The sequence below is a fragment of the Ursus maritimus genome, unplaced genomic scaffold (genome assembly GCF_017311325.1).
Source record: "Ursus maritimus isolate PB19 unplaced genomic scaffold, ASM1731132v1 scaffold_2, whole genome shotgun sequence".
Taxonomy (NCBI): domain Eukaryota; kingdom Metazoa; phylum Chordata; class Mammalia; order Carnivora; family Ursidae; genus Ursus; species Ursus maritimus.
Window position 1 is genome coordinate 71470425 of NW_024424452.1, and position 26202 is coordinate 71496626.

The following is a 26202-nucleotide window of genomic DNA, read 5'->3' on the forward strand; positions in this document are numbered from 1 at the left end:
CCCCGCCTGTGGAGGCCGCTCGCGGGGCCGCGGGGCCAGGCCGCACCAGCCCAGGGGCCGGGACCCAGGCCGCACTGTCCCCGCCAACCTGGCATGCTGGCGGGAGCGCGGTGGCGCCGCTGGGGCGGGGGGCGAAGGCGGCTCGGCGTCACAAGTTACCGTGTTCCTCCTCTACCGCGACTGCAACCTGGGTCGTCCCATCTCTGTCAGGGCCGGAGAGCAGCTCAGGTCACAGGAGGGCTGCTCGCTGCTGCGCCGCCAGCCAGCCACGCGCTCACGGCCACGGTGCTGGAGAAAGTGCAGTAAACGTACCACTCAAAGCGCGGGGACGCAGAGACGCGTGTTACTCAGATCAGCTCGGTGACCGTCGCGTCTGTTCCAGGCGGGATTCACTTAGGGAGACAGAGCGGGGCGGTGACAGGCGGTGGGACATTTGTTTCCCGCAGTTACCATACAGTTCCTCCCTGCGGCGCGGTATCCGCTGACCCCTGGCAAGAGTGCCTGCGTCTGCTCGGTGTGCTTTGGTTTACGCTGCGTGGGCGCGTTTGAGTTGAGAACAGTGCTCGGAGGTTAACCGGGCCGGACGGCAGGTGGCTGAGTGTGTCTTCGCAGCCGGCAGAGCTGACGCTGGGGAGGCCTACCGTCCTGGGCAACAGCTCCGTCTCCACACAGCACCCCTGACTGTGGCTTAGGACGGAGCTTCCATAATCCTGACAGCTGATACTCGGACTTAGCCTAGATCGTCTTTAGGGAACTCTTGGAAGCACGGAATTCGGCGGTCACTGAGCGCGGGCGGACGCTGCCCTGGCTGAGAGCACACGCTGTCTCTGCTTTCATTTTCAAGGTCTTTTTTTTTAAAGAGTCAAAATTAATACAAAGAATTAAGGTGAACTAAGTCAGAGAAGGACGAATACGTGTGACAGGTGGAATCTCAACCACGAAACAAACAAACAGACCCGTGAATGCGGAGATTGCAGCCGTGGGAGGGGCGGGGGGCGGGGGGCGGGGGCAAGAGGGTTCCAGCTGAGAGGTGAGTCCTGGAACGGAACGCACGCGGGGAGTACTGCCTGTGGTACTGTGACCATGGTGTGTGGGGACAGACGGGGACTCCCCGGGCAGCCGTGTCTGAAGGTTTGAAAATACGGAATCACCGTGGTTACGCCTGAATGCAATAGGATGTGGCTGGTCAATTATACTTGAATTAACAATAGTCAGTGTCTCGAGTCACAGGAACGTGTGCTGTGGGGTTTGGGTGGATGTGTGGTAGGGAAGGTGTTTTCCCCGTGTTTTAGTTAGGAGTCTGTGTCGCACGTGCAGAAAGCTTTTCTGTATTTATTGAGGTAGGCGTGTGGTTCTTCTTCTTAACTTTGCAATCTGGCACGTTAAACAAGCTTTCTCTTGAAAATGAAAAAATGTCTTAAAAAGGTTTTTAAAAGTAAATGAGTATTTTTAGCTTATGTGCAGCCCATGCAAGCTGTGGTTTCCATGAGGTTTTAGTAATTAAAACTGTACTTGGTTTCATAGATCGACTTCCCTGTTAAAACCTTTGGCCCAAGATACTCAGTGTTTAAAACCCAGACAAGCTCAGGAACATCTCAGGAGGCAGAGAGCAAGTAGTAGGCTTTGTGACGATTGCCCAGAGATGAAGGCCTTCTGTTGTTTTATCATCCTGGAAAACAGAAAGCTTATTTAAAAGACAATCTCTTTCCAGCCCTGTCTATAACTATATAACGTAGCACGCCCCAAGCTACCAGCCCTTCGTCTCCCCTTGCTCGCTGTATCTCAGACACACGGAGCCTCCTGTGCGGTTTTTTTAAGGACACTCGTGTTTTCCTGGCCTTTGCACCAGCTGTCCCTCTGTCCGAAGCCTCCTTCTCCCAGATCTGCACGATGAGGCCCTCTTGCCATTCGGCTCTGCTTCAGAAATGTCATCTCCTCAGGGTGCCCATCCTGTCTACCTGAATTCCAGGGGCCCCTGGTCGGTCTCTGCGACCTTGGCACCTGATTGTCAGAGCGGCAATCACGGCATGTTGGTCTCTAGCTCACACATCTGCTAACTTGGTAGTGGTCCTTCTCCACGCGGGTGCGGCAAGAGTATGATTCCAGCACCCGGGACATATTGCACGTAGGCTGGGTGCCCGGCGATGCACCGACGGACGGACAGACGGACGGATGAATGGATGGGTGGATGGGTGGATGGGTGGATGAATGGATGGGTGGATGAAACAGATGGGTGAACGAATACTGAGCGTTACAACTGCTGGAGTAAACGCAGTCCAGCAGCATTCTTTACAGCAGGCCTTCCGGCACTTTCCCTCGTGGATACGAATGCCGCGTCTCTAGTGCGTACTGTGTATTCACGTTGCTGGAAACACTTCTGAGGGACAAGGGGTGTCAGAAGTTGGCACTTGAAGGAATCAGATTCGTGTTCACACGTAACCGACATTTAAAAAGAAAGTAAATCTCGTGTGTGGTACGTATACTTAAAACTTTGCCTTTTCTGCTCCTTAGGACCCTGCTCTGTGCTAATGTCATCGATTAATGTGTTCTTAGGTATAAATGTGTAATACCGCCATAATATCTCCTCTCGCTTATTTATATTAAATCCCCTGTCACACAGGTGGGACTCAGACTCAGTGACGGGGTGGGCTAGGAGAAAGGATTTCTAGAAGGGCAGGCTTTGCGATCCCTCAGTTACATCCCCAAAGTGCCCGTGTGCGCCCGTCTCCGTCGGGTTTGATCGCTGGCCCCAGTCCCGGCACAGTCAGAAACCGCTGGCCTTTGTTCATCGTCCTTGGTAATGGTGTTTTTGCAGCGGCTTTTAAACATTCTTTCTGCCGACGGGATGCACTTGTGCTGTGGGAAATTTGTGTTATTTCTGTTTGAAACTTCAGAACCGATGAAGATTATATATTCATTCTCGGGCACTGAAGATCCTGGCTGATCTGTTTCCAGAGAAATGAGGTGCGTCGTCACGTCCTGCTGTGGACGGCTGGCTGGGCCAAGGCTTGTCTTCTGATCTCCCCTCCTTCGCTGGGGGGTCAGGCGCCAACGCGGCGGGAAGGATCTTAGCCCGGCTCCGGGGCGCCGGCCCCTGTGAAGCTACAGCTGGTCTGTTTGGTTCTGTCCTTTGTCCGCACAGCCCTCCTGGCCTCCTGGCCACAGCTCGGGCTCCCGCTCCCAGCTCCCTGGTTGGCATGTGTCCCTGTCCCGCAGCGCCCGGTCCCCGTGGTGACTCCACCATGAGCAGAGCTTGGGAGGCCGTAGCGCCCTGGGACCCTTGTGCCACTTGCCCTGCGGCACCCCAGCTCCTGCCTGTGGACACAGGCGTCTGATCTGGAGTTCAGGGCGCTCTGCATGACCGACCGCGATGCGGAGAAAGCACCCTTGCCGGCAAGCCGTGGGCGCTTCTGCCGCTGCTCGGCCAGTGGCCGTGCGCCCGTGGGTCCTGGGGTCACTTCGGTCTGCTGACTTTACTCCCTGACGCTGGCTGCCTCCTGAGGACCTGCGTCAGTTCCTGGACAAGTCTGAAGTCAGGGAAACGGTGGCTTAGTCGCGTGCATCAGCGCCACGGGGTCGATCTACAGCCGGGGTGTTACGGGTGGGCGCCTTGATAAATGTGTTTATTTGCTGCGAATAGTGCTTGCATAGCGATGCTGAAAAATGTCATTCACGTTTTCCATTAAGAAGTGCTGTGCAGATGTCACCTCCCTTGTGACTCCGGTCAGGATTATTCTGTCATTGATTTTGGGGGGAATTTATCTATTCTGATAGAAAAATTATTGGTTAAACTGAGCGGTTGGAAACCCCGTTCCCCAGCCTGAAGCTCAAAAACGAAAGGTCGAACTAGAACCAGAACAATTTTCCAGCGAGGACGCTTCCTGCTGAAATCCACGGGCAGAGGGACGGACTGGGGGTGTCCCCGGGGCTCCGGGGCCCCACTTCCTTGGCATCTCTCCTCTGCCAGCCGTGCACGGCGTCCAGGAGCGCCAAGGGCATGTGGGAGAACGCAGGTGGCGCAGTCCCTGCTCTCCAGCTAACGCAGAGACGAAGGCAGATGCCGCACCCAAGCCTTGACTTTGAATGAGCCCGGGAGGCAGCAGATGGCTGTGTCCCCGTGCTCGCCCTTTGGCCCCAGGCTGCCCCATTGCTGACATTCTGTTTTCTAGAGTCTGATGTCCGATTCCCCGTTAGTCCCGGTAAACCCAGTCCCAACCCCACATCGAAGCTCCTGGGACATGTTCTTTTTAAAGCTGCCTGTGTTCTCGGCCACGGGCTGGCTGCGGTGCCTTCCCTCCGTGGCCTCGGGACTCTAGGCCTCCGAGCAGACAGTTTGGAGCTTAGGGGAACTCCAAGGTCAAGGCTCCTACTGAGACCATGCCAACCACATGGTGGATTTAGAAGGCTTTCCAGGATGGCTGAGAAGCCCGCAGCCTTTTAGAGTGTTGAGAAATTTCTGGAGAAAGTTTGTATGATTGTCGAAATGCTATTCTTGGATTTTGCCTTATTTTAAAAAATGGAGAAGCTTGGAGCACAACCCATCTGTAAGGCAGGGCCCATCGGACTCCAGCAGTGGAAATAAATATTTTCCGCTTCCAGACACGCAAAGCAGAGACTTGGGACGAGGTGTGCTGTGAGAGGTGGGCGGAGGGAACAGGGTCTGGGCTGGTGGCTCCGGTGGGCGGCTGCATGATAACCTGGGAGGAGACCGTGTTAGCGGCGGAGGGTTATAATTTATCCACTTTATTTTATCTCTTAATCATCTGCTGTGTGGACTCCTTGTTCCTCTGCCCCCCATCACCCGGCCGGCCGCCCGCCTCCCCTCCCGAGTCTGCATCTTGCTGCAGCCCCGCTTGCTGGGAGCCTGTGCGGTGTTGGCCTTCGCAGTGCTGCTCTGTTATACCTGGGTAGAGTGGGTCAGGTCGAAGAGAAATGCTGTGTAGGGCGGGTCAGGTCCAAGGGAAAGGCTAGCAGGTGCAGCCCCAGCTCAGCTCCCTCTGGTCTGCAAGGCCTTTTTTCCTTATGCCCCCAGGCAGAGGCGGTGGGCCGGGTGGGACCACCAGATGGGGACATTGTGAGCCCCCAACTCTTGTCCTTCACTTATCTCCAAAATCGCCTGAGGCGCGACAGCTGCGAGGTGTGAAGGGTCGCAGGCAGGAGGTTAAGTTCCTTTTGAGGCTGGATCTGGGCACCTCCTCCTCTGTCCCCAAGAAATAAAGCGGGTGCTGCTGCTTGTCCTCGGGATCCAGGCCTCGCAGTAAGTGAGGACGTTTATCACAGGGTAGCCTGAGGCCAGGCCTGAAAACGAGAGCCTTCTTGCCAAGCTGTGAAGCACAACCAGCTTAAATTTAAAAAAAAATAATGTGTCCTTTTTACGCAATTGCAGATTGCCGTATCCCTCAAATTGAAGATGCTGAGATTCGTAACAAGACGTACAGACATGGGGACAAGCTGATCGTCGCCTGTCACGAAGGGTTCAAGATCCGCTACCCCGACCTGTACAACATGGTTTCGCTGTGCCGCGATGACGGGACGTGGGACAACCTGCCACTCTGTCAAGGTGGGCGCAGCCGCGAGCACGTGCTGTCTCTCGCACGGGAGGTGGAGGGAAGCAGGGCCCGCCCGGCTCTGGTCTCGGAGTCCCCACACCCTCCCTGTGACCCCCGCCAGCCCCACGCGCCCGCAGTGAGAGCATAGATCGGAATCCCTTAGTCCCGAGTGACGCTGGACTCTCCTTCACGCTAAGAAACCAAAAGTCGTTTCAGAAGCAGGCGTTTGTAACCGGGCTGTGAGCTCGATGATGAACTATTGTATATTTAATGAAAACAGCAGAGCGTTTATACTTATTTCAGTGGTGGTGAGGATATATTTAAGGCTAATCTTACAGAGGCTGTTTTTTCTTAATAATGTCATTCCTTTTTATAATGCATGAGAAGCAGAAAAATAATCAAATTCGGATTTTATCCAAACCACACAGTAAATATTAATCCTCTTGCATTTTTAAGATTTGCCTGGGCCAACGTGGAGGGCCCTGTTTGTGAAAAGAAGTCCTCGCATGCACATTCATTCTGATTTTGTTTTTTGATGTGTGACTTGAAGCCAATGCATAATTCGTACTCCAGGGGAGAGGGGAGCAGGCCTGTTTGTGCCGGAGTGCAGGCATGTTCCAGTCGAGACGAGTGTTAACGCTGGGCTCGCAAGTCACAGCTGGCGAGCTCCGATAGCGCTGTGTGTGCCCCTGCTTGGAAATAATTTATTTCCCTCTGTGAGGGCTTAAGATCCACGGCCCCTTGAAGAGACAAAGGCTCCGGGATTGGGAGGACCGAGGACGCCCACACCGCCCCCTGTGAGCATCTCTGCAGAAATTCCCTGTGCCGTGTGGCCTGCCACAGATGACATTTCCTGGGACACACGTGATTTGGGGGCACTTCCGGGGATGCCCCGCAGTCGGCACATGATCTGAGGTCAGGCTTAGTGTTCGAGGGGACATTAGGAACCACTGGTCCGCTCTTGTCCTGGGGCCAAGAACGCTCCCTCTGACGCCAGCCCCCTCTGCCTTCACAATTCCCGCTTACCTCTGGTTCTCCCTGCTTTTCTAGAGCCTTCTTCCTCTTATGTCTCCTAAATACTGCATACTTCTTTACGAGCTCTTTTGGTCCCAATTATTTCTTTAGAAATCCCTGATGGCGGTGTCCTCGTCAGGGGCTCAGGCGAGGCCTTTTCCTTGCTTGCCTGGCCTTCTGTCCGGCACCCCGCGCTCGGCTCTCAGCATCACCCAGAGCCGGCCGGCTGTGCTTGGGAGGCATGCTTCCTGAGACAGCACTGCAGCCCACAGCCGCCCTCCGTCCTCCTAGGGGCCCCCTGTCCCCTCGTCTGCGCCCTGGCCTCGTCTCCACGTCTCCTCGCAGAGGCAGGAGGCGGCCTGGCTGCCCGGCACAGCAGGGGTGTGAGGGATCTGGTGGCCTTAGGTGGCCTGACACCTTGGGGCCCCCGGGGGGAGCATAACTGGCCCTTAGAATGACCTCTCGTCCTGTGGCTTTCATTCGCACCTACAGATCGAGGGGCGAGAGCCTGAGGAGCCGGCTTGCCTTTGCCTCGAAGTGCAAATAGAAATCACGTTCAACTATTGAGTCAAAGCCCGATTTCTGCTGCTGTGTTTCGGACGGGCTGTCTCCATCCGAGGAGCATGTCTTTCTTTCCCTGATTCACTCCTGGAGTTATAACCCTTTCTGACTCCTTTCGGGGGCAGGCAGGCAGGTGGGGGGGCTGTTCCAACGCCACTTTTTCCGTGGGGACTTCGTGTTTTGGAGAGCAGCGTCCCAATGCTGCTGTCACCGTGGCCTGTTCGTTTTTATTTAGGCGACACCAGCTTCTCTACGAGGGCGGCCGGGATGATGCTCCTTCCCTGGGGAGGCGTGGGCCCCGTCCCCTCTGCCAACTCGTTTGAGCGGCGCTTAGGGCCTCTGATACATTCACTTGTTCATGTTAATAGGCTTGTCTTGTTTTTCTCAGTTACACATTCTGTTTATTCCTGATTTCTGACCTTTCCCTGCTCCCCGACATTTCCCTTTTGCTATAAACAGTGTCAGTGTTCAGCTCAGGTGTTAAATCCTGTCAGGCCGTGGAGAAAGGACGTGGCCACGTGTCTCCGATGTGGTCTGGGTGGTGGTGGGTCTGTGGATCTCTGTGGCACTGGGACACGGTCAGTCCCAGAGGGAGCATCTCCCTAAATTCTGCATGCCGGGGCCTCCCTGGCCTCACCCTGGTCTCGCCCCGAAACACAGAGCCCGCATACCGGGTCGCTGCCCAAAGTGGTCGGCGGAGCTCGTAAGGTCTAAGCCAGTGAGCCCGGGAGCAGGGCTCTGTTATCTGCTGCTGTGGGCGTGATGTGATTTGTGCTTGACGACTGGAAGGGGGAGTAGGGATTTCCATTATACATTATTTACTTCACACACAATTAGTTCTCCCCGGGAAGAGACCCAGCTCTGCAGGGTCATTATTCCCTCCAGTGAGACCGCTGAAACCGACAGGAAGCCCCCGGATCACAGTGGGGGCCACACAAAATGGGATTCCGTGCTGCTGGGAACATTCCCGGGCTGCACAGGCCCCAAGATGGAAAGGTAGCTTTTGCAGAAGCAGGAGTGTGGGGATGCGGACAGCACAGAGAATTCTGGGTGTGCTGCGCAGACTCCCTCCCGCGGGGGGTCTCGGCGCCCAGCCCGGCACCTGCCACGCGCGTCCTAGGGCTCCGCATGGACCCAGACCAGGAGCCCGGCGGGAGGGCTCAGCAGGGTGTGTTCTGAGATGCCCTCTCCCTGGGTCATCCTCAAGGTTGAGAGCCACACAAACCGCACATAAAACACAAATCGATCTCCACGTGGCATCACAGCAGGTCGGGCAGGCGCTTGCCTCACAGTTCACGCAGCAGACCCCACAGGCTTCCCCGTTGTTGAAACAGTTGGGGTGTATGTTTCCTATAGGGCACCTCAGTGGTTCTCGACCCCAACAGCACGTTAGAATCACCTGGGAGCTTTAATACAGACAGGGTGCCCAGGCTGTGCACAAACCCAGGGCTCGCAGCTGGGGTGGTGTCTGTTAACAGTTCCTCAGGTGATTCTGAGGTTCACTCGGAGCTCCCCAACCCAGCTGCGGCCTCCCTCACTTCCTCCCTGCTCCCTTGGGTCTCTCCATGCAGTGTGCAAGCGTGACACCGACTGTCCACATCATGAAGAGAACGGCCCTCAGAAGCAGTGTCACGTTTGTGGTGGGCGAACCCGCAGGGGGCCAGGGCTTCGCGGGTCTCGTCGGTGCACGGAGGGGACCGAGTGTGACCCTCCCTCCTCTTTCCCCCGTCACAGGCTGCCTGAGACCTCTCGCCTCTTCCAACGGCTACGCGAACATCTCCGAGTTGCAGACCTCCTTCCCCGTGGGGACAGTCATCTCCTACCACTGCTTCCCCGGATACAAGCTGGAGGGGGCCGAGCGCCTCGAGTGCTTGCACAGCCTCATCTGGTCGACCAGCCCGCCCCGGTGCCTCGCTCTGGAAGGTAACACGTTCAGTCTTTGGAGGTGGTTCTGCGGCTGTTTCTGTGGGAGGTGACGAGCTGAGAATGACGGTCGGCATGGCTCTCGTTCCCTGAGCGCACGCGGCCCCGAGCAGGGGCGGGATGTACAGCCAGTCATAGAACGGGCTTCCCCGTCCTAGGCTTAAAGGGGATAAAAGAGGAGCTGCAAGCGTCAGAGATTAAACGGCAAAATATTGCCAAGTTAAGTGAAATGTCCTCAAAAATTAATTTTCTCTGCACGAAGTGAAAACAGATTGCATTATGACGTCATTCATGTCCCCTCGTTGTATAGTTCTGTCCACGCTGCTCTCCGTTCCCGTGCGTATTATGGCGTCGCTGTAGCTGCTTTGCTGCAGACACACACTTGGAAGCCTGAGGCCAAGGACTCCTTCTTCCCCATTCTCCTCAAATGTGTGTCATTACGCTGAGCAGCAGTTCGCAGTAGCGAGGGGACAGGGCGTCCGGGGACAGGAGCAGGCCTCCCAGTCTGGGGGGGGTCTCCTGCTGGCAAAGGTGAGCTTGCTGGCTCAGCCCTGGCTTTCAGGCCTTGGAATTACGACTGCAGCACACCCATGTGCTTGTTGGCCTCTGAGCACGGTGGGCGGGAGGGGTCTGTAAGGGGGAAGAGGAAGATGAGAGCAAGCTCCAGTCGGGAGCCCCCCAGAGCCCGTCTGCAGCCTTTCCTGGAAACAAGACCCAATCGCATGGCGTTCTTTCAAGGGTGTGTGTGCAGCGGGGAAGACGCCAGACCACGGGCTGTGTGGGGTGCTGACAGCCAGGAGGGGCTGGGAGCCCCTAAAGCAGCGCTGCTGGGGAGGGCAGCAGGGGGCCCTGGTGAACCCAGCCCCCACCCATCCCAGACCCCCGGGTTGAGCTTCTGGTGCACACGGCAGGTAAGACCCGGGTGCCCGGTGAAAGCTGCATTTCAGATAAACAACAACTAATTTCTTGATTTGAACGTGCTCTAACTATCACATGGGACTTAATTCACGTAAATCTGTGAGTCAGACATAACCGAGTGGCCAGCACTCTCGCCTGTTAATCTGGCGACCCCGCCCCGCAGGGAGGGGGCGTCCCCCATGTGCGACGCGCAGGCAGGCGGAAGTGAGCGGGGGTGTCTCCCTGCTCAGAAAGCCAGAACTAGATTCGGTGGAAGGTGCCGTGGCTACGATTCTGTCAGTCTGCAATGCCTGTTTTAACATCTTGTCAAGTCTGATTTAAATGATCTTCAGAAGGTCACCTTCTGATGAGCTTCGTTGTGAAACTTGGAGAGCTGTTTTTGTGGGGCCCGAAGAGTACGATGCGAACAGATTAAACAGACTGACCGTTGGGGTGGCAAGCTAAGGTTGCAACAGGGAGCTGTGACGTGGCCGTGGCCGAGGGTGACTGCCACCAGAGAGGCCACGATGGCCTTCCCCTCAGGTTTTGGTGTGCGCGCGCGTGTGCCTGTGTGTCAGGGTGCACGCGTGTCTGGGTGTGCACATCTGAGTGTGCATGTGCGTGTGTCTGTGTACATGTGTGTGCACACGTGTCTGTGCATGTGTGTCTCTGCGTGTGCATGTGTGTGCACATGTCTGTGCGTGCAGCTGTGTGTACATGCATGTCTGCACGTGTGTCTCTGCGTGTGCGTGTGTGTGTGCACGTGTGTCTGCACGCATCTGTGTATGTGTGTGCACGTGTCTCTGTGCGTGTGTGTGTGCGTGTGTCTGCGTGTGCATGTGTGTGCACGTGTCTGCGCGCGTGGCTGTGTGTCTACATGCGTGTCTCTGCACGTGTGTCTGTGCGTGTGCATGGGCGCACGCATGTGCGTGCGTGTGCACGTGTGCCTGTGTGTGGGTGTGTGCGTGTGCACATGCGTGTGTTTGAATAATCTCACATCTCCTTTCTCCCTGTAAAGTATCTGGTGGAATCACTTGTGGGACCCTGAACTGCTAAGCTGGCAAAGACCCCAAAACCACGATTCTGAACCGAGGGGCACAGCATGGACTGAGGGATCTTTTCGTCTCCAGGCTTGATAGAAACTGGGCTGGGCGGAACGACGGGTCAGGGTGACAGGTGAGGGTTCATGGAAGGTTGTCCGGAGGCGCCGGGAGGTGGCGTTTCTTCAGTCTTACTCGAATCGTATGTGGTCTTTGAAAGGTGGGGTCGTGTCAGTGGAATGTCGTCACGGGACGTCCATCGTCGGTGATCCATCCCCAGGGACTCTGCCCCTTACATCCGTCACCTGCTTCCCCCTTCAGTTTCCCCGTCTTTCTTAACATACGATCCGATTTTTCTCTATGTCCCAGTGAAAATCATTGCATGGTGCTGGGAAACATGATGCTGTCAGGGGCTTTTAACTGTGGGGGTGATTTGACCCCCGAGCGCCTGGGTCTGGTCGGCTGTGCCGTGGAAGTGCTTCATCCCTTCCCTTTCGGGGCTCACTGGGACCCACCAGTGCATCTGCTGCGGTCCCCACCCCCAAGTTCCCCACACCCACCGACAGCCAGGAGACGGGGTCACCAAGAGGGTCAGGAGGCAGTGTGCCATGTTGAGCGAGGACGTGGACCGACGTCACCCTGGCTGGGCTCCCATCGTGGGACCCCACATGATGGCTTTGCCGTGGGGTGTCGCTGAGCTGTCAGCCCCGTTCCCTTGCCTGTCCGATGGGGCAGATGGTCATCCGAGCTTCCTGACACCGTGAGGATCCAGCGTGGTAACAAATGTAACGTGTTCAGTGAAGCGCGGGGCGCACGCCGGGTGGCCGGTGCATCGGGGGCCACCATTGTTACTGCTCCCAGGATTCTGCACAGAGTTGCATTAAGTACGCGAGCATCTGGGCGCGGCCGTGTGAACCCAGCACCCAGGCTTCTGGGCACACTCGTTGCGAATGTCCGGGGTGTTCCAGGGTTTGTGTGGAAGGGGAATCCCACGCGACGGGAGGAAGCGCCGAGCAACGCTACTAACTGCCGCTAATCCTGACAGCTCACCGTGCGTCCGCATGTTTGACGCGTGAGTCGCTTGGCGCCTTGTGAGGCAGGTGCCGTTGTTGACCCACTTCACGGATGGGCAAACCCAGGCTTGTCAAACTCCAGAAACTCACCCATTCCCACAGCAGGGAGTGGGCGCGCTGGGACTCCGACGTGGGTCTCCGTCCCGTCAGAGCTCGCGGGCTTAGTCACGCAGGTGCCTCACCCGACTAACCGCGGCGACCGCCTCACAGCCCCGCAGGGAGCAAGGTGGTGCTTCGACAGCCGTTTCCTAAGAGTCAAACAACATTGAAAGAATGAACGTAGGAAGGGGTTCGTCTTTTTGACTAGTTGCTGTCACTCTAGGGCTCCCAGCTGCAGGGGACATGCGGCACTTGGGGGCTGCTCACTGCTGCCCCCGGCCCCCCATGTCTCCCCGTTAGAGTGCAGAGCCTGGCCAGGGCTATGTCTCCTCTTACAGGCCAGGACTGACGCCTCGAGGACTGACTTGACGTGTCCAGACCCTCCGTCTCCGGCGCCGTGGCGGCTCTTTCTGCCGCATGGCCCCTCCTGTCCTCAGTGGGCCGCAGGGCGTCTTCTGAGGTCAGGCCTCTCCGGCACCAGCGTCGGGCGGCCGCTGCCACCCTCATGTGTCAGCAAGCCCAGACTGGATGCCTCGCTTCATGAAGGACTTTATACTTTGGAAGGAACAGCTCTGGCAGCTTCCCCAAAGGTGCAGGTGGTGTGTTCTGACATCTGTGCGCTTGTACTGAGAGCGGACGCTCCTGGAGCGTGTGTTCCCTGCAGCTGAGCTGGGGGCAGGGGAGAAAGCACCAGAAATCACCAAGTCTTGAACCAGAATGTTGCTCCGTCATTTAAAAATAGATGCGTGTATATAAATACACCTGGAAGGAGCTCCACGGGTCCCTGTTTGCCAGCCTGGCTCGCTGTGGGCCTCTGTACTTTTCATCCCTGAGCATTGTCCATTCTGCCTTCATCCCTGAGGCATTCAGCCCTCCCTGTCTCCTACACACACATACACACACACACACATGCACACACACACAATCCAAGAAATATTTAGAAAAACAAACCCTAAAGCTTTAACAATGAATGTGGGCATTTTCTTATTTACAGAGTGCTAAGGACTAGGTTTATGTTGTTGGTTGTGTTTATTGAACACCTGCTAGGTCCAAATCAGCACCAGATTGGGCACTGGGGAATGACAAAGAAAGTACCAGAAGTAATTTGTTACTCCGAAGAGTTTATACTCTAGTGGGAAGATCCAGAGCCCAGCGTCATTACGGACGGCACCGCGTCAGCATGCGGCTGCCGTTACCAAGGGGCACACGAGTGTGTGTGCATTTGGGAAGGGTGGAAGGACCGTTCTCATAAGTGATGTCACAACTGTAAACTGAAGATTTCTACCCGGGGGTTTGCAGGGTCTTGTTTCTTTCTCCCAGAGACCAACAGAAGCAAGTTTTCTGCCTCTACTCGAGCCTTGGGAGAGAGGTCTGCACATCTCACTCGTATGGAAGGCTGTGTATTTTGAAGTTCGGTAGGGCTCATTCGCCTAGGCGGCGTGCCTCAGGGTGTGTGAGGGCGTCAGCCCAGGAGTTTGAAGGGAAGGAACATGGAAGGATGTCGAGGGGCATACCAAGAAGTCAGCGACAGTAATTATAGGGGGGCTGCGTGTGCCCTGGGCTGTCTAGGAGGAGGTGCTAACTGCCCAGAATCCCCTACGTGCCATGTTCTGGGGCTGCAAGGGATGCTGCATATAGTGGCTGCAGAAAGGGCTCTTTCTCTGTGTGGGGAAGAACTATCCAAAAGCCTTATGTATCCAGAACATTCTACTTACATTCAGGTTTTCAAATGGCCGGGAAGCAGCGCAGGGTGGTGGGGATCTGCTGACAGGCATTCCTGGGAGCAGGTGAACAGTAGAGGTCATGTGACTACACCTTTGTGGCAGGTAGCACGCACTGGGAAGACAGATGGCTGAAGCTCAAACTTGGAACCTGGAACCCTTGATTGTGGACCCCCCCCCTTAAAGATTCTTTGGTTTGCCCACTTAAGTTAGGGGACTAGATCCTCAAACCAGAAGTCCTTCTTTCAGTAGATATCTATGGAAAAAGATGGAATCAAATCTAGAAAGGACCAAGTTTTGCAGTGTCAGCCAGGGGACACCATCACATCTCCTGGTCTAGAGACCAGCAAGGGTTATGACTGTGGCCCCATAGGACTGTGTGTATTTGCAGACTTTCTAGAAGCTGCTGCCTGAGGGGCTGGCTTCAAGTCAGCCTAAAGCAAGGTACTAAATGAGATTCCTCCTCTTGGAACTGACAGATCTTGGCACGCCTTTGACGGGGGGACATATCAAGAACAGATCAGGCAGTTTAAACAGTCACAGAGGTTCGAGAGACAGCCCAGGGCTAGGGCAGGGTGAATGAGAAGTTTCCTCACCTCCAAACCTCACTCCTTCAAGAGTGAGAGAGGTAGCTGTTTTGCCTAACACGTAGAAACAAACACAGAGGGTCAGGCAAAATGAGGACACAGAGAAATGTGTTTCAGATGAAAAAACAAGACAAGACCTCAGGAAAAGACCTTAGTGATACAAGGATAAATAATCTGCCTGACAAAGAATTCAAAGAAATGGTCATAAAGATACTCACCAAACTCAGGAGAAGAGTGGATGAACACAGTGAGAACTTTAACAAAGAGACAGAAAACAAGAAAGTAGCAAACAGAAGTCACAGAGCTCAAAATACAAGACCTGAACTGAGAAATACACTGGAGGTCTCAACAGTGGGAAGAACAGATCAGTGAGCTGGAAACAATGGAACTCACCCAGACAGCTCAGCAAAAAGAAAAAAGAGGTTTTACAAATGAAGATAACATCTGGGACCTCTGGGACATCAAGTGGAGTAACATTCTCATTATAGGGGTCACAGAAGCAGAAGGGGGGGCAGAAAAATTATTTGCAGAACTAATGGCCAAAAATTTCATTGATCTGAGAAGGAAACAGATCCACATCCAGGAAACCCAGGGAGTGCCAAATTAGACAAATCGAAAGAGATCCACACCAAGACACATGATAATTAAATTGTCAAAGGGTAAAGAGAATCTTAAAAGCAGCAAGAGAGAAACAGCTTATTACATGCAAGATAAACCCATAAGGCTAAGCAGATTTCTCAGCAGAAACTTTGCAAGGCAGAAGGGAGCAGCAGAACATATTCAAAGGGCTGAAGGGAGAAAACTTTCAACCAAGAATACTCTGCCCTGACCTGTTCTCATTCAGAATCAAAGGAGAAATAAACAGTTTTCTAGACAAACAAAAGCTAAAAAGAATTCATCACTATGAAACTGGCCTTACAAGAAATGTAATAGGACACATTTAAGCTGAAAAGAAATTGCACTAATTAATAACAAAAAAAAAAAAAAAAGAGAGAGAGAGTAAAAACCTCACTCAAAAGGGTAAATATAGAGTAAGTGGGTAGTGGCTTAATCAGTCCTAAAGCTATTTTGAAAGTTAAAGCACAAAAGTAGCAAAATTAAGTATAACTATGCTAATTAGTTAAGGGATACATAAAATAAAAAGGTGTAAAATGTGACAAAGAACATAAATTATGGGGGAGTAAAAATGTAGCATTCTGGAATGCATTCAAATTAAAGTTGCTATGAACTTAGACTGTTGTAAATACAGGACGATGCATTGAACCTCATGGTAACCACAAAGCAAGCATGTATAGAAAATACACAAAAGAAAATGAGGATGGGATCTAAACATAACCCTAGAGAAAGTTCTCAAACCACAAGGGAAGAGAGAAAGAGAAGAAAGGAACAGAGGGAAACTACAACAGCCAGAAAACAACAAAATGGCAATAAACACACAGCTATTGGTAATTACTTTAAATATAAATGGACTAAATTCTCCATCCAAGAGCCATGGAGTAGCTGAATGGATTGAAGAAAGAGACTTGTCTGTGCTGCCCACAGACGACTCACTTCAGAAGTTAGGACATGGACTGAGAGGGAAGGGATGGAAGAAGACATGGCATGAGCACCGAGGAGAGCAAGACAGCTGGGGTAGCAACACTTCTATCAGAGACTTTGAGACAAAGGCTGTAACAAAGGACAGTGAAGGGTCCTTTTTTTTTTTTTTTTAAGATTTTATCTATTTATTTGACAGAGAGAGAGACAGACAGAAAGGGAACACAAGGAGGGGGAGTGGGAGAGGAAGAAGCAGGCTTCCCAGTGGAGCAGGGAGCCCGATGTGGGGCTCGATCCCAGAACCCTGGGATCATGCCCTGAGCCGAAGGCAGATGCTTAACAACTGAGCCACCCAGGCGCCCCAGTAAAGGGTCCTACATAATGATAAAGGTGCCGGTCCAGCAAGAAGATACAACATTTGTAAGTATATTTGTACCCAGTGCAGGAGCACCTAACCATGTAAAGTAGATATTAACAGACCCAAGGGGAGAAGTTGATCCAATTGGTGCAGTAATAGCAGGGGACTTTACACCCCGCTTACATCAATGGGTAGTTACAAGGAAAGGACAGGAAGTCAGTAAGGAAAGACCAGTCTCAAACGACCCATTCAGCCAGATGGACTTAACAGATATGTACAGAATGTTCCATCCAAAAGTAGCAGGATCCACATTCTTCTCAAGTACACATGGCACACTGCCCAGGACATGTCACATGCTGGGCCACAAAGCAAGTCTCCGTGAACACAAGAAGACTGAAACCATGTCAGGCATCTTTTCTGACCAGAATGGTAGGAAACTAGAAATCAGTGACAGGAAGAAATCTGGAAAAAGTACAAATATGTGGAGTAAACAGCATATTACTGAACAAGCACTGGGTCACAGGAGAAATAAAAACATACGAGAGACAAACGAAAACAGAAATGCACAGGATTGCAACAAGAGCGGTTCTAGGCGGGACGTTCATGACAGTACAGGCCTACGTCAGGAAGCAAGGGGAATCTCAAACAGTTGAGCTTAACCGCACAAAGAACCAGAAAAGGAACAGATGTCCATTGTTAGTAGAAAGAAGGAAATAACAAAGATGAGAGAGGAGGGGCACCTGGGTGGCTCAGTGAATTGGGCATCTGCCCTCAGCTCCGGTCATGATCCCAGAGTCCTGGGACTGAGTCCTGTGTTGGCCCCTGCTCAGCAGGGAGCCTGCTTCTCCCTCTGCCTGCAGCTCCCCCTGCGTGTGTTCTCTCTCTCTCAAATAAATAAATAGATCTTAAAAAAAAAAAAGGATCAGGGAGGAAATAAATGAATAGAGACTTAAAAGGACAACAGAACGATCAATGAAACCAAGAGCGATTCTATGATAAAATAAACAAAATTGACAAACCTTTAGCTCAAGTTCCCAAGAGGAAAAAGAAGGTTCAAATAAATAAAATCAGGTATGAAAGAAAAGTTATAACTGATACTACAGAAATACAAAGGATCATAAGAGACAGTATGACCAATTAGACATAAGCAAATTAGACAATCTAGGACAAATGAATAAATTCCTGGAAACTTATAATCTTCCCAGATTGAATCCTGAAGAAACAGAATATCTGAATAGCCTGATGACTAGTAAAGAGATTGAGTCAGAAATCAAAAACCTCCCAGCAAACCAAAGTCCAGGACAAGACAGCTTCCCAAGGGAATTCTACCAAACTTTCAAAGATTTAATACCTATTCTCAAAGTCTTCCAAAAAATTGAAGAGGAGGAAATGCTTCCAAAGTCATTTTGTGAGGCCCATAGTACCCTGATCCCCAAACCAGACAAAGACACCACAAGAAGAGAAAGTTACAGGCCAGTATCCGTGATGAATGTAGATGTAAAAATCCTCAACAGGATATTAGCAAACGGACACAGAGTCCAACAGACACAGGAGAAGAGGTTCAGCCTCGCTCACCATCAGGAAAATAAAACCAAAACCACAGTGAGACCCGACCTCACACCCGTCAGAATGGCTAAAATCAACAGCACAGAGATACCAGGTGTTGGCGAGGATGCGGAGAAGGGGGGGGGGCGTGGGTGGGAACGCAAGCTGGTGCGGCCACTCTGGACACCAGTATGGAGGCCCCTCAAAAAACCTGGAAATACATCTACCCTACGATCCAGTAGTCGCACTACTGGGCATTTGCCCAAAGCAAATGAAAACTGATGAGAAGGGACACACGCACCCCATGTTTATGGCAGCGTTGTCTACAACAGCCAAGCTACGGAAGCAGCCCGAGTGTCCGTCGGAGGGTGAACGGATAAAGAGGATGTGTTTGTGCGTACGCCGGACTGTTCCTGGGCCATCGGATGAGGAAGGAGAGCTTCCCGCTTGCGACAGCGTGGATGGGCCAGAGGGTACGCGAAGGAAAATGTCAGGCACAGACAAATTCCACATGATTTCACTTAAATGGGCACTCGAGAAAACAAACACAGTCCAGACTCCTAGGTTCAGAGAGCATATTGGTGGTTGCTGGCGGGGGGTGGGGGGACTTGGGGAGGGGCTGGAGACATGCAGACGCCCAGGTGCGAAGTAAACACGGCAGGGACACACAGCCGGTGGTCCCGCGTGAACTCGGGGGCCGGGCTCACCGTGGTGGCCGTTTCGCGGTGTGTAGCTATCTGGTCACTATGTTGCACGTCTGATGTAACGTGCGTGTCAGACTCCATGAAAGCAAGAAGGAGGTGGGCACGCAGGCGTCCGGGATGGTGGGGGGCCTGGGGGTTCTTGTGCTTGCTTTTCCCAAATACGGATGAAATTGCCGCATTTGCCGTGACTTGGGCAGGGGCTCCCCTACGCAGACCTTTTCCACAGGCTTCCTCCCTGGAACAAGCAAGCCTGAGCTCGTCAGAAGCCGAACACCGGAGTCCTTTTTTACGTCCGACCGGTCCCACAGCTGAGGATGCCCGCAGTGGTTTCCCCCTTTAACCCGCCGTCTCAGACCTGATTACAGGGAACGCAGCTTTCGATTTCCTGAGAACCTGCCCATGCCCAGGGGCCCATGCAGCTCCGTGGCCTTCTTGAGAGAAAGCGCGAAAACAAGAAAGAGCCTGAAAAACCCTGTTAGGCCAAATAGGAAATCGCTGGAAACCCTTCCGATTTAGGATCAACACTGAAAGCCAGTGTGGACGTGGAGGGGTTCCCACGGCCCAGCCAAACCCGCACCCGGGGGGTCTGAGAGCACCCGGTGCGCCTTCCCCAGGCAGGAAGCACCTCGTGGCCGCGGGGGCGAACCCGTGAAAGGAGGAGATGTGCAGCAGGAAGTCAGGGCCGCCTCATGTGCGACCTGCCCCTCTGGGGGCCGCCCGAGGGCCCCTTGAGGGTCTGGGATACACTCAGGCCGTTCCAGCCCCCCTGTGCCTGCGTCGTTCCCATCTTACACGGGAAAACTTGGAGCACACGAAGGAGTTGTCTGGGATGCAGTCACATGTCACCCGCAAACCAGTCAGGACCGTCTCCTCGTGGGGCTGGAGCCCCTCCTGCCACCCCTGCCAGACCAGCCAGCCGGGGAGCGTCACTGGCGGTCCTCAGAAAGAAAGTGCAGAATCCTATGCCTTCTTAACTGGCAGCTCTCCTCCCACATTGGATTTCAAGTAGCTCAACAGAAATGCAGGACCGAGTCACCGCGGGATCGACCAGTGCCGAGTGTGGACCATCAGTCCCGGATTCGGAACGTGGGAAGCCTCAGACATCACCGGTGTGCCTTCCTCCCCGATCCCACACGCCGTGGCGCCTCCTTTGCGGAAATGAAGCAGCAGGGACAGAGCTGAGTGGCCGTGTCCCAGGCCTGGGGTGTGTGAGTCCCTGTGCCATCCACACCCCGGCCCGGGCGCCACCCCTCGTGCGGGGTCCCCTCTACTCCGTGTCCTGTCCTTCCTCCCCTGCACTGTGCACCAGGGAGGACAGCCTCTGAGACTCAGCTTCCTGTGAGCAGCGCGGGGCTGGGGGCACTGCGTTTCCGCCCTGGCACCAGTGGGAGCTCGTGGAGCCCGGCGTCCTTTGGTTCAGTCCCCCAGCGGCCTCGGACGCCTGCGCTGTGCCCGGCACCGCGGAGCTGCCTTTACTGCTCGATGGCTCATCCTGACAAGTGTCGTGAGAAGCGCGGAGCCACCCGACAGAGCGGAAACAGGCTCCACCGGAGTCCACCCTTGCCCAAGGTCGCCGGCTCACAGGTGGTCCTGCCCACGCACCCCCTGAGCCCGCAGCTCCTCCAGGCACTTGGAGGACCCAGCGCCCCTGCTGGAAGTCAGGTCCAGGTTCTAACCCTTGCTCCGTGAGTCCCTTTCCTCAGATGCAAAGGGAAGGGGCTGGGAGGTTGGGTCCCCAGGCTCCTTCCTGGCCCCACGTTGTGTGACCCAGAATGCACTGCTCCAGGGAGGCTGCAAAGGGACGGGGTGCAAGGAGTGTCTCTTGGCACCAGGCACTTCACGCCACATCTTCATTTGGCCTCGAAACATCTCCAGGCCTCATTACGCCCTCTTCGCCGGGAGGACAGGCCCGGGAGCCTGCCGTGGAGCAACCAGGACTCGCTCCCCAGCGGAGCTCCTCCGTGGGGCTCTGTGCTAGCTTCTCTGTTCCACTGCTGTTCCTGGCACCATGGATCTCCATGACGGGGGATGTTTTGGAGGAGGGAGGATAACATGCTGTGATTTGGCCCAAGTCCACAGCAGGGGATGATGCATGGCCCAAGTGTTCTTCCTCCCTCCCTCCTTCCTGGGAAGGCTCTGGCACGGGTGGGGACGCACTAAAGCCCGGGGCGGCGCTCCCCTCAGCTGGCGTCCTACCAGCAGGGACCCAGCCAGACCTCTGGCCAGCGGCTGGTCCCCGTGAGCCTCCCCTGGGCTCTCACGCTCCCTGCAGACTCACTCCTGATCCTGCCGCCCCTGCATTCAGTGTGAAATTGAATCAGAAGATGAAGGAAAGAGCAACGAGTGCCCTTTTTTTCTCTCTCTTCTCCCCAGCGTAGCAAAAGGGCTTCCGCTCAAAGGAAGACGGAGGGAGGGTTTCTGTTTCATCTGCTCGCCCGCCTGCACCCCCCTCTCGTCGTCTCCCCCGCTGTAAAAGGCTTCCACGGGGCCAGGTAAGGCTGGCTCAGCTCCGACCTCCGGCCCAGACGCCTGAGGCCCCGAGGCCCGGGAGCTCGGCAGGAAGCGCGGCCGGAGCGGTCTGTGTCCCCGCGCCCCCGCCCCAGCGCTCCGTGCTGCTCGTCCACACCCCGCGTTTCCACTCCAGATTTACTTGAAGGAAGAGCTTGCCGCGGGAAAGCGCGAGCGCCGTCTGCCTCCCGAGGACTCCGAGACCAGAGAGCGAGATCCCTTGCCGTCCCCATCCCCGTCCCTGTCCCTCGGCCGCCAGCCTGCCAGGGCGGGAGCAAATGGGTGGTGTAGAGCCCTAGGTCAGAGTCTGACGGCATTTTTAGGTCCTATTCTCAAACCCGAGAGAGACTTGTCAGTGCTCTGCGAAGAGAGATGTGGGCCCTGGCCTGGGAAGGAGGTGGCCTGGGCTCTCGCTTCTCGCACGCAGGGGACGTCGGCTCCGGAGCCCGTCAAGCAGTGGCGTGGGGACCGAGAACGTGCGCGGCCCCCGTGGCACGCACCGTTGCGCCTCGCTCTGTCCTCTGCCGGCATCGGAGACTTCCCGGGCCAGCGCTGTGATCCCAGCACGGCTTCAGGATGAGGAGGAAAAGCAGAACGACAAGCAGTCTCGCTGACTTGTTCGCCAGCAGCGGTCGGTCATCGTGATTCTGCGTCCACGTGCGGCTCCCGCACGACCCCCGCATGGCGGCAGGAGCGTAGCGGCTTGCGTGTGGCACCCGCCTTTCCCGGGGTCACTTTGCTTACGTTTTCCTTTTTCTTACAGTAAGTACTTTAGCCGCCAGAGCCCCTTGTCTTCCTCGTCACGTGTCTCTCTTTGCTCAAGAACCGACGGTGCCGTGGCATCACGAAACCTCGTTATCCATTTCGCCTTCTGTACTGAATCCAGAAACACTGATCTTTTGTGCTCAGGCACCAAAAGGCCTTGTTCCGACTCCTCCAGGGGGACCGGGCCCCCAGGCTCCCCCGCAGCTCCTTTCCGTGGAGCCGCGTGGCCCCTCGCCCAGCAGCCCCGAGCTCCCGCACCCTCGCTCACCAGGTCCCCGCTTGCAGCCTGAGCTGCTGGCAGCCCTCGAGGCACCTTGCCTGCCTTCTAGCCTCAGTGGAAACACGTGGCTGCTGACCCCCCAGCCTTCCCGGACTCTGAGAACTGGTTTCCCACCGTATTCGAACGAATTCAGAGGCACCGGCAAAGGTTAGCAAAACCATCCGAATCCTGGAGTGGCTTCTCCCACCCAATCAGGGAATGAGGGGACACCAAGGAGGACTCAACCCCAGAGATGGGGTCCCACTCGGCCGTGGCCCTCCCTTCCTCGGCTCCCACCTGCAGGCAGCCCGGCCCAGGGGGTCTGAAGCCAGGCCCCTCACTCATGTCCTCATGGACAAGGTCTTAGATGCAGGGCTTGGGGCTCAGGGTGAATCCCTGGTCAGTGAGTACATCAGACACTGGAGACCCTCCCCGCTGGCGCTGAGGGTCCGACGAGGCCCTGTGCCGGGTGTTGCCAGGAGGGACCGGCTGCCAGCCTTTGGCAGCAAGGCCGCGCATCCATGGCGGGAATCCTGCTCGTAGGCGTCTCCTGGGGCTCATGGCTTCTGAACGGGTCTGAGTCCCACACCTTCCCGGGGACTCAGGCCCGGGTGGGCTCATGGCTGTCAGCAGGACGGTTCATGCTCTGCCTCATAGCCTCCTCTCATTTTGGAAAAGCTCGCAGACGTGGGAGCTGAGGTCTTTATGTTGTGTCGTTGCGATGTCCGGTCACTGAAAGGGGCGTGGGGCTCACAGCCGCAAAGCTGTGCCCCGGGTTTGAGCCACCAGCTCCTGCCGAGGGAGTGACGACCTCGTGCTCGGAAGTTAGATCCCAAGATAAATGTGAAAATCTCACTGTTTGTCCCTAAACTCCAGACTATCTCCCCGTTTGCTGCTCCAGGCAAAATTCCTTTCTTTCTTCTCTGCCAAGTCGGTGACTTGCATTTCATGGTAGTAAAACCTCTTGCCGTTGGGTACAGCTCAGAAGGCGATCAGTCCCCGGGGCAGGCAGCGGCGGCCCCGGGAGCATCCGGGTATGGGGGGGGGCTGCTTCCCTCGCTCTCCGTCACAGGTGGTTGCCGGAAGGCCCTGTCTTTCCCCCCAGTGATCAGACATTTGGTGGACAGGCAGATCGACACCTCCCACCTTTCGGCGTGGATCTTGGGGTCTCAAATCTTCATCGTTTCTATACAGCCTATCACCGTAATATCCGTGTTCCTAATCGTTTCCTCTTTTTGTGCAGGAAGAGGAATTTTTGTTGTTCTTGGTTTTGTTCTTGCAAAAAGATGGCGCCTGACTCTAAACTGCGCCCGGATTTGTAGAGTGACAACTCACCCTTCTCCCAGTGGCCACGGCGCACGTCCCGGCCGGTGCGTCTGACGGATGAGATCCTAACACGCTTTCCAGCACTTGTCTTCTGCACAGGGGAAGAGGCGTCAAGAAGGGGCAGTAGCTGGCATTTGAACAAAGAAGGCAGTTATATTCGAATCCGGGTTTTTAACCCGTCCCCAGCGCAGGCATCACAAGTGAACACCCGTGTGTGTTTTCATGTCGCGGATACCTTACTCCGAGGGGAGTCGTTTTGACTGGGGAAGTAAAGTAAATTTCTAGGAAGCACGGCGGCCCGGAATTCCATAGCCCGCCACGGCTGAGGAGCGTGAGGGGACCTCACTCCCCTCTGCTGGACATTTTCAGGACACGGGCCCTTTGTGTTGACTCTGGGTGACTCTGGCCTGTCCCCAGAGCACAGTGCTCCCCCACCAGGTTTCTGCCGGCACGGCCCAGGGAGGCCTGGAGGCCTGGGACTCCGTCTCCCCGGTGGCTCTGCTCCCCGCCCACTGCAGCCTGTCTCAGCCTGGCCACTGGGAGGCACACAGCTGGTTTACTTCCCTTTAAGGAAATCTTGGTGTCCCGCTGTTTTGGAAAGACACAGATGTGAGCCAGGAAACCCTCCTGGTCAGGCGGGCTGCTTCCCCAGGGACCTGGGGGCTTGGCCTCGGCTGCAGGCCAAGCACAGTTTGTGTTCCTCGCCCGGGGGCTCACCAAGCCCCGTGTACGGAGTAACTTACTTGGTGGGATCGTATGTCCTTGCCCTTCTGGGAACTGGAAATCTGGGAAGAGTCCACAAGGCGGTGTTCCCTTGGAGACACAGGGTGGGAGCCCTCCCTGCCTTGTCCAGCTCCCAGCATGGCTTCGGCGTCCCTCACTCGTTCTCCCAGAGCTGCAGTCCCTGTCCTGGTGGCCGCGTGGCCATCTCTGCTCTGTGCGTCATCCCCTCCTGCAGCGACACCAGTCACGGTGGAATGAGGGCTGCCACTCCTGCAGGAGGATCTCCCCATAACCTGATTTCATCCGCAGCACACCCAGTTTCCAAATGAGGTCATGCCCACAGGTGCCTGGAGTTAGAACTTTGGTGTATCTTTTTTAGGGACACAATTCAACCCGCAGCCTGTGCTCTCCCTTTGGCTTAGGAGGAAACACACCCTCTGTCTCCCCTTCACCTGTGGAAAGGTTATCTTTAAGGTGTCCCCAGCCCGTTGGCTGGCCTCCTCTGGACCCTGTACACAGCCCTGTCCTGGGCTAGCGTGCCCTCGGGCCCAGCGCACGGCACCCTCCTGTACCCCCAGAGCCAGGGGGGGTTCCCCACCTCCTCTCCCTCTTTCCACTTCTGACCCACCCATGCACAGCCTACAGCCTGGCAGATGAAGAAATCACTGCTCGGACATCTGCCCTGGGGACCTTCCTGGGGCGCACTCGAGACCCCACGCAGGACTCGGGAAGGAGCCCAGCTCCGGGGAAGCCTCACTTAACGGTCAGATCCCAGCTTGGCTGTTTATTTGCTGGGTGACCTTGGGCAAGTGACCACACCCTGCTGAGCCTTGATTCCCTTATCTGTGCAAGTGAGGGCATGAGGCACGGCGGTCGTGGGGATCAGGTGGGACGTGCGCGTGCAACCCTCAGGGTGGGGGCCTGCGGAGCTGTGGTTGGAATTGCTGCTTGCATTTTATCTCTTGTCATGTGGCCAACGGTCACAGTAGCCGTCCAGCGCTCAGGTGTCCTTTCTCATTTGTAGAAATGCTGCAGGGCCCGTGTTCCTGTTCCTGTTTCAGGGGTGGTGGGCAGGCCAGCTCAGAGTGACGGGAGGTAGAACGTCGTGCGGCAGCCGGGTGTCCAGTCAGGATTTGAAGCCGGCGTGCAGCTGCTGTGGGCCGTCTCGGAGCCCCGGCGGTCATGCCCTCTCAGCCCCGCACGCTCTCTGCCGATGGCGCTCTGCTGACTGGGCTGCTGACCGGCTCCCCGTGTCCCCTCTCGCACCCACAGCATCCCAGCCAGCGCTTCCCAGGTTGGTGCCTGTGTCAGGAGCACATGACCCTTTTCACAGAATGGCAGTTTGCTTGCTTGTTTTTCAGAACACTAGGACATACTGTATAAACCTTAGACGTGTCTTTGCCGGTGGAGGACGTGGCTATTTATTTTCCGCGTGTAATATGGAGCCATGCCCACAGTGGGCAAGCCCACGGCGTGGTGCGAAGCGTGCCCGTCACTTCCACGCTTGCGAACTGTCCAAGCACTTACTTCTCATCTGCGAGGATTTCGGTAGCACGAATGAGAAGGCACCGGTGGTAGAGAAGTTTGAAGTTCAGAAAATTCAGGATGTGCATTTTGCCCTGGAAGGAGAGTTGGAACGTGGCCACGACACCCTGGCAGCATGAGCTCGGTCGGGGTCTGATGGTGGGAGGGCTTGCCAACGACATCCGCTCCGGGCGCTCCCGCGCCTGTGGGACACTCTCCCTGTCATCCTGCACCTCTGCTCTCCTCCCCTTCCAGGAGAGTAAGATGCCCCAGTTCCAGCAGGAATTCCCGCTGGAGGGGAATCCTCTTTTGGAGAAGGTTTGCAGACATGAGGAGGCTGACACACTGATGTCTTGTGTTTCATGTCTACCCTGCGGTGACTAAGGCCGTGCCCCACTTGGCTGTCGGCGCTCAGTCGCTGCCAGGGGGTAAGAGCAGTGTCGTCAGAACCCCAGAGCCGAGGCCAGCAGAGCAGCGCCCCCCCCCCCCC

General features: G+C 55.4%; 1 protein-coding gene across 2 annotated transcripts in view; it reads left to right on the top strand.

Moving 5' to 3' along the window:
• Nucleotides 1-26202, top strand: part of SUSD4 (sushi domain containing 4) — a 90649-nt gene that overhangs the window by 50394 nt on the left and 14053 nt on the right. Inside the window, exons 3-5 of one of the 2 annotated variants that reach the window (XM_040636149.1) lie at nt 5387-5560; nt 8859-9047; nt 13901-13906. In XM_040636149.1, the coding sequence (XP_040492083.1) occupies nt 5387-5560; nt 8859-9047; nt 13901-13906 (369 nt within the window). The remainder of the gene's footprint in view (nt 1-5386; nt 5561-8858; nt 9048-13900; nt 13907-26202) is intronic. The other variant, XM_040636148.1, reaches the window with a different exon arrangement.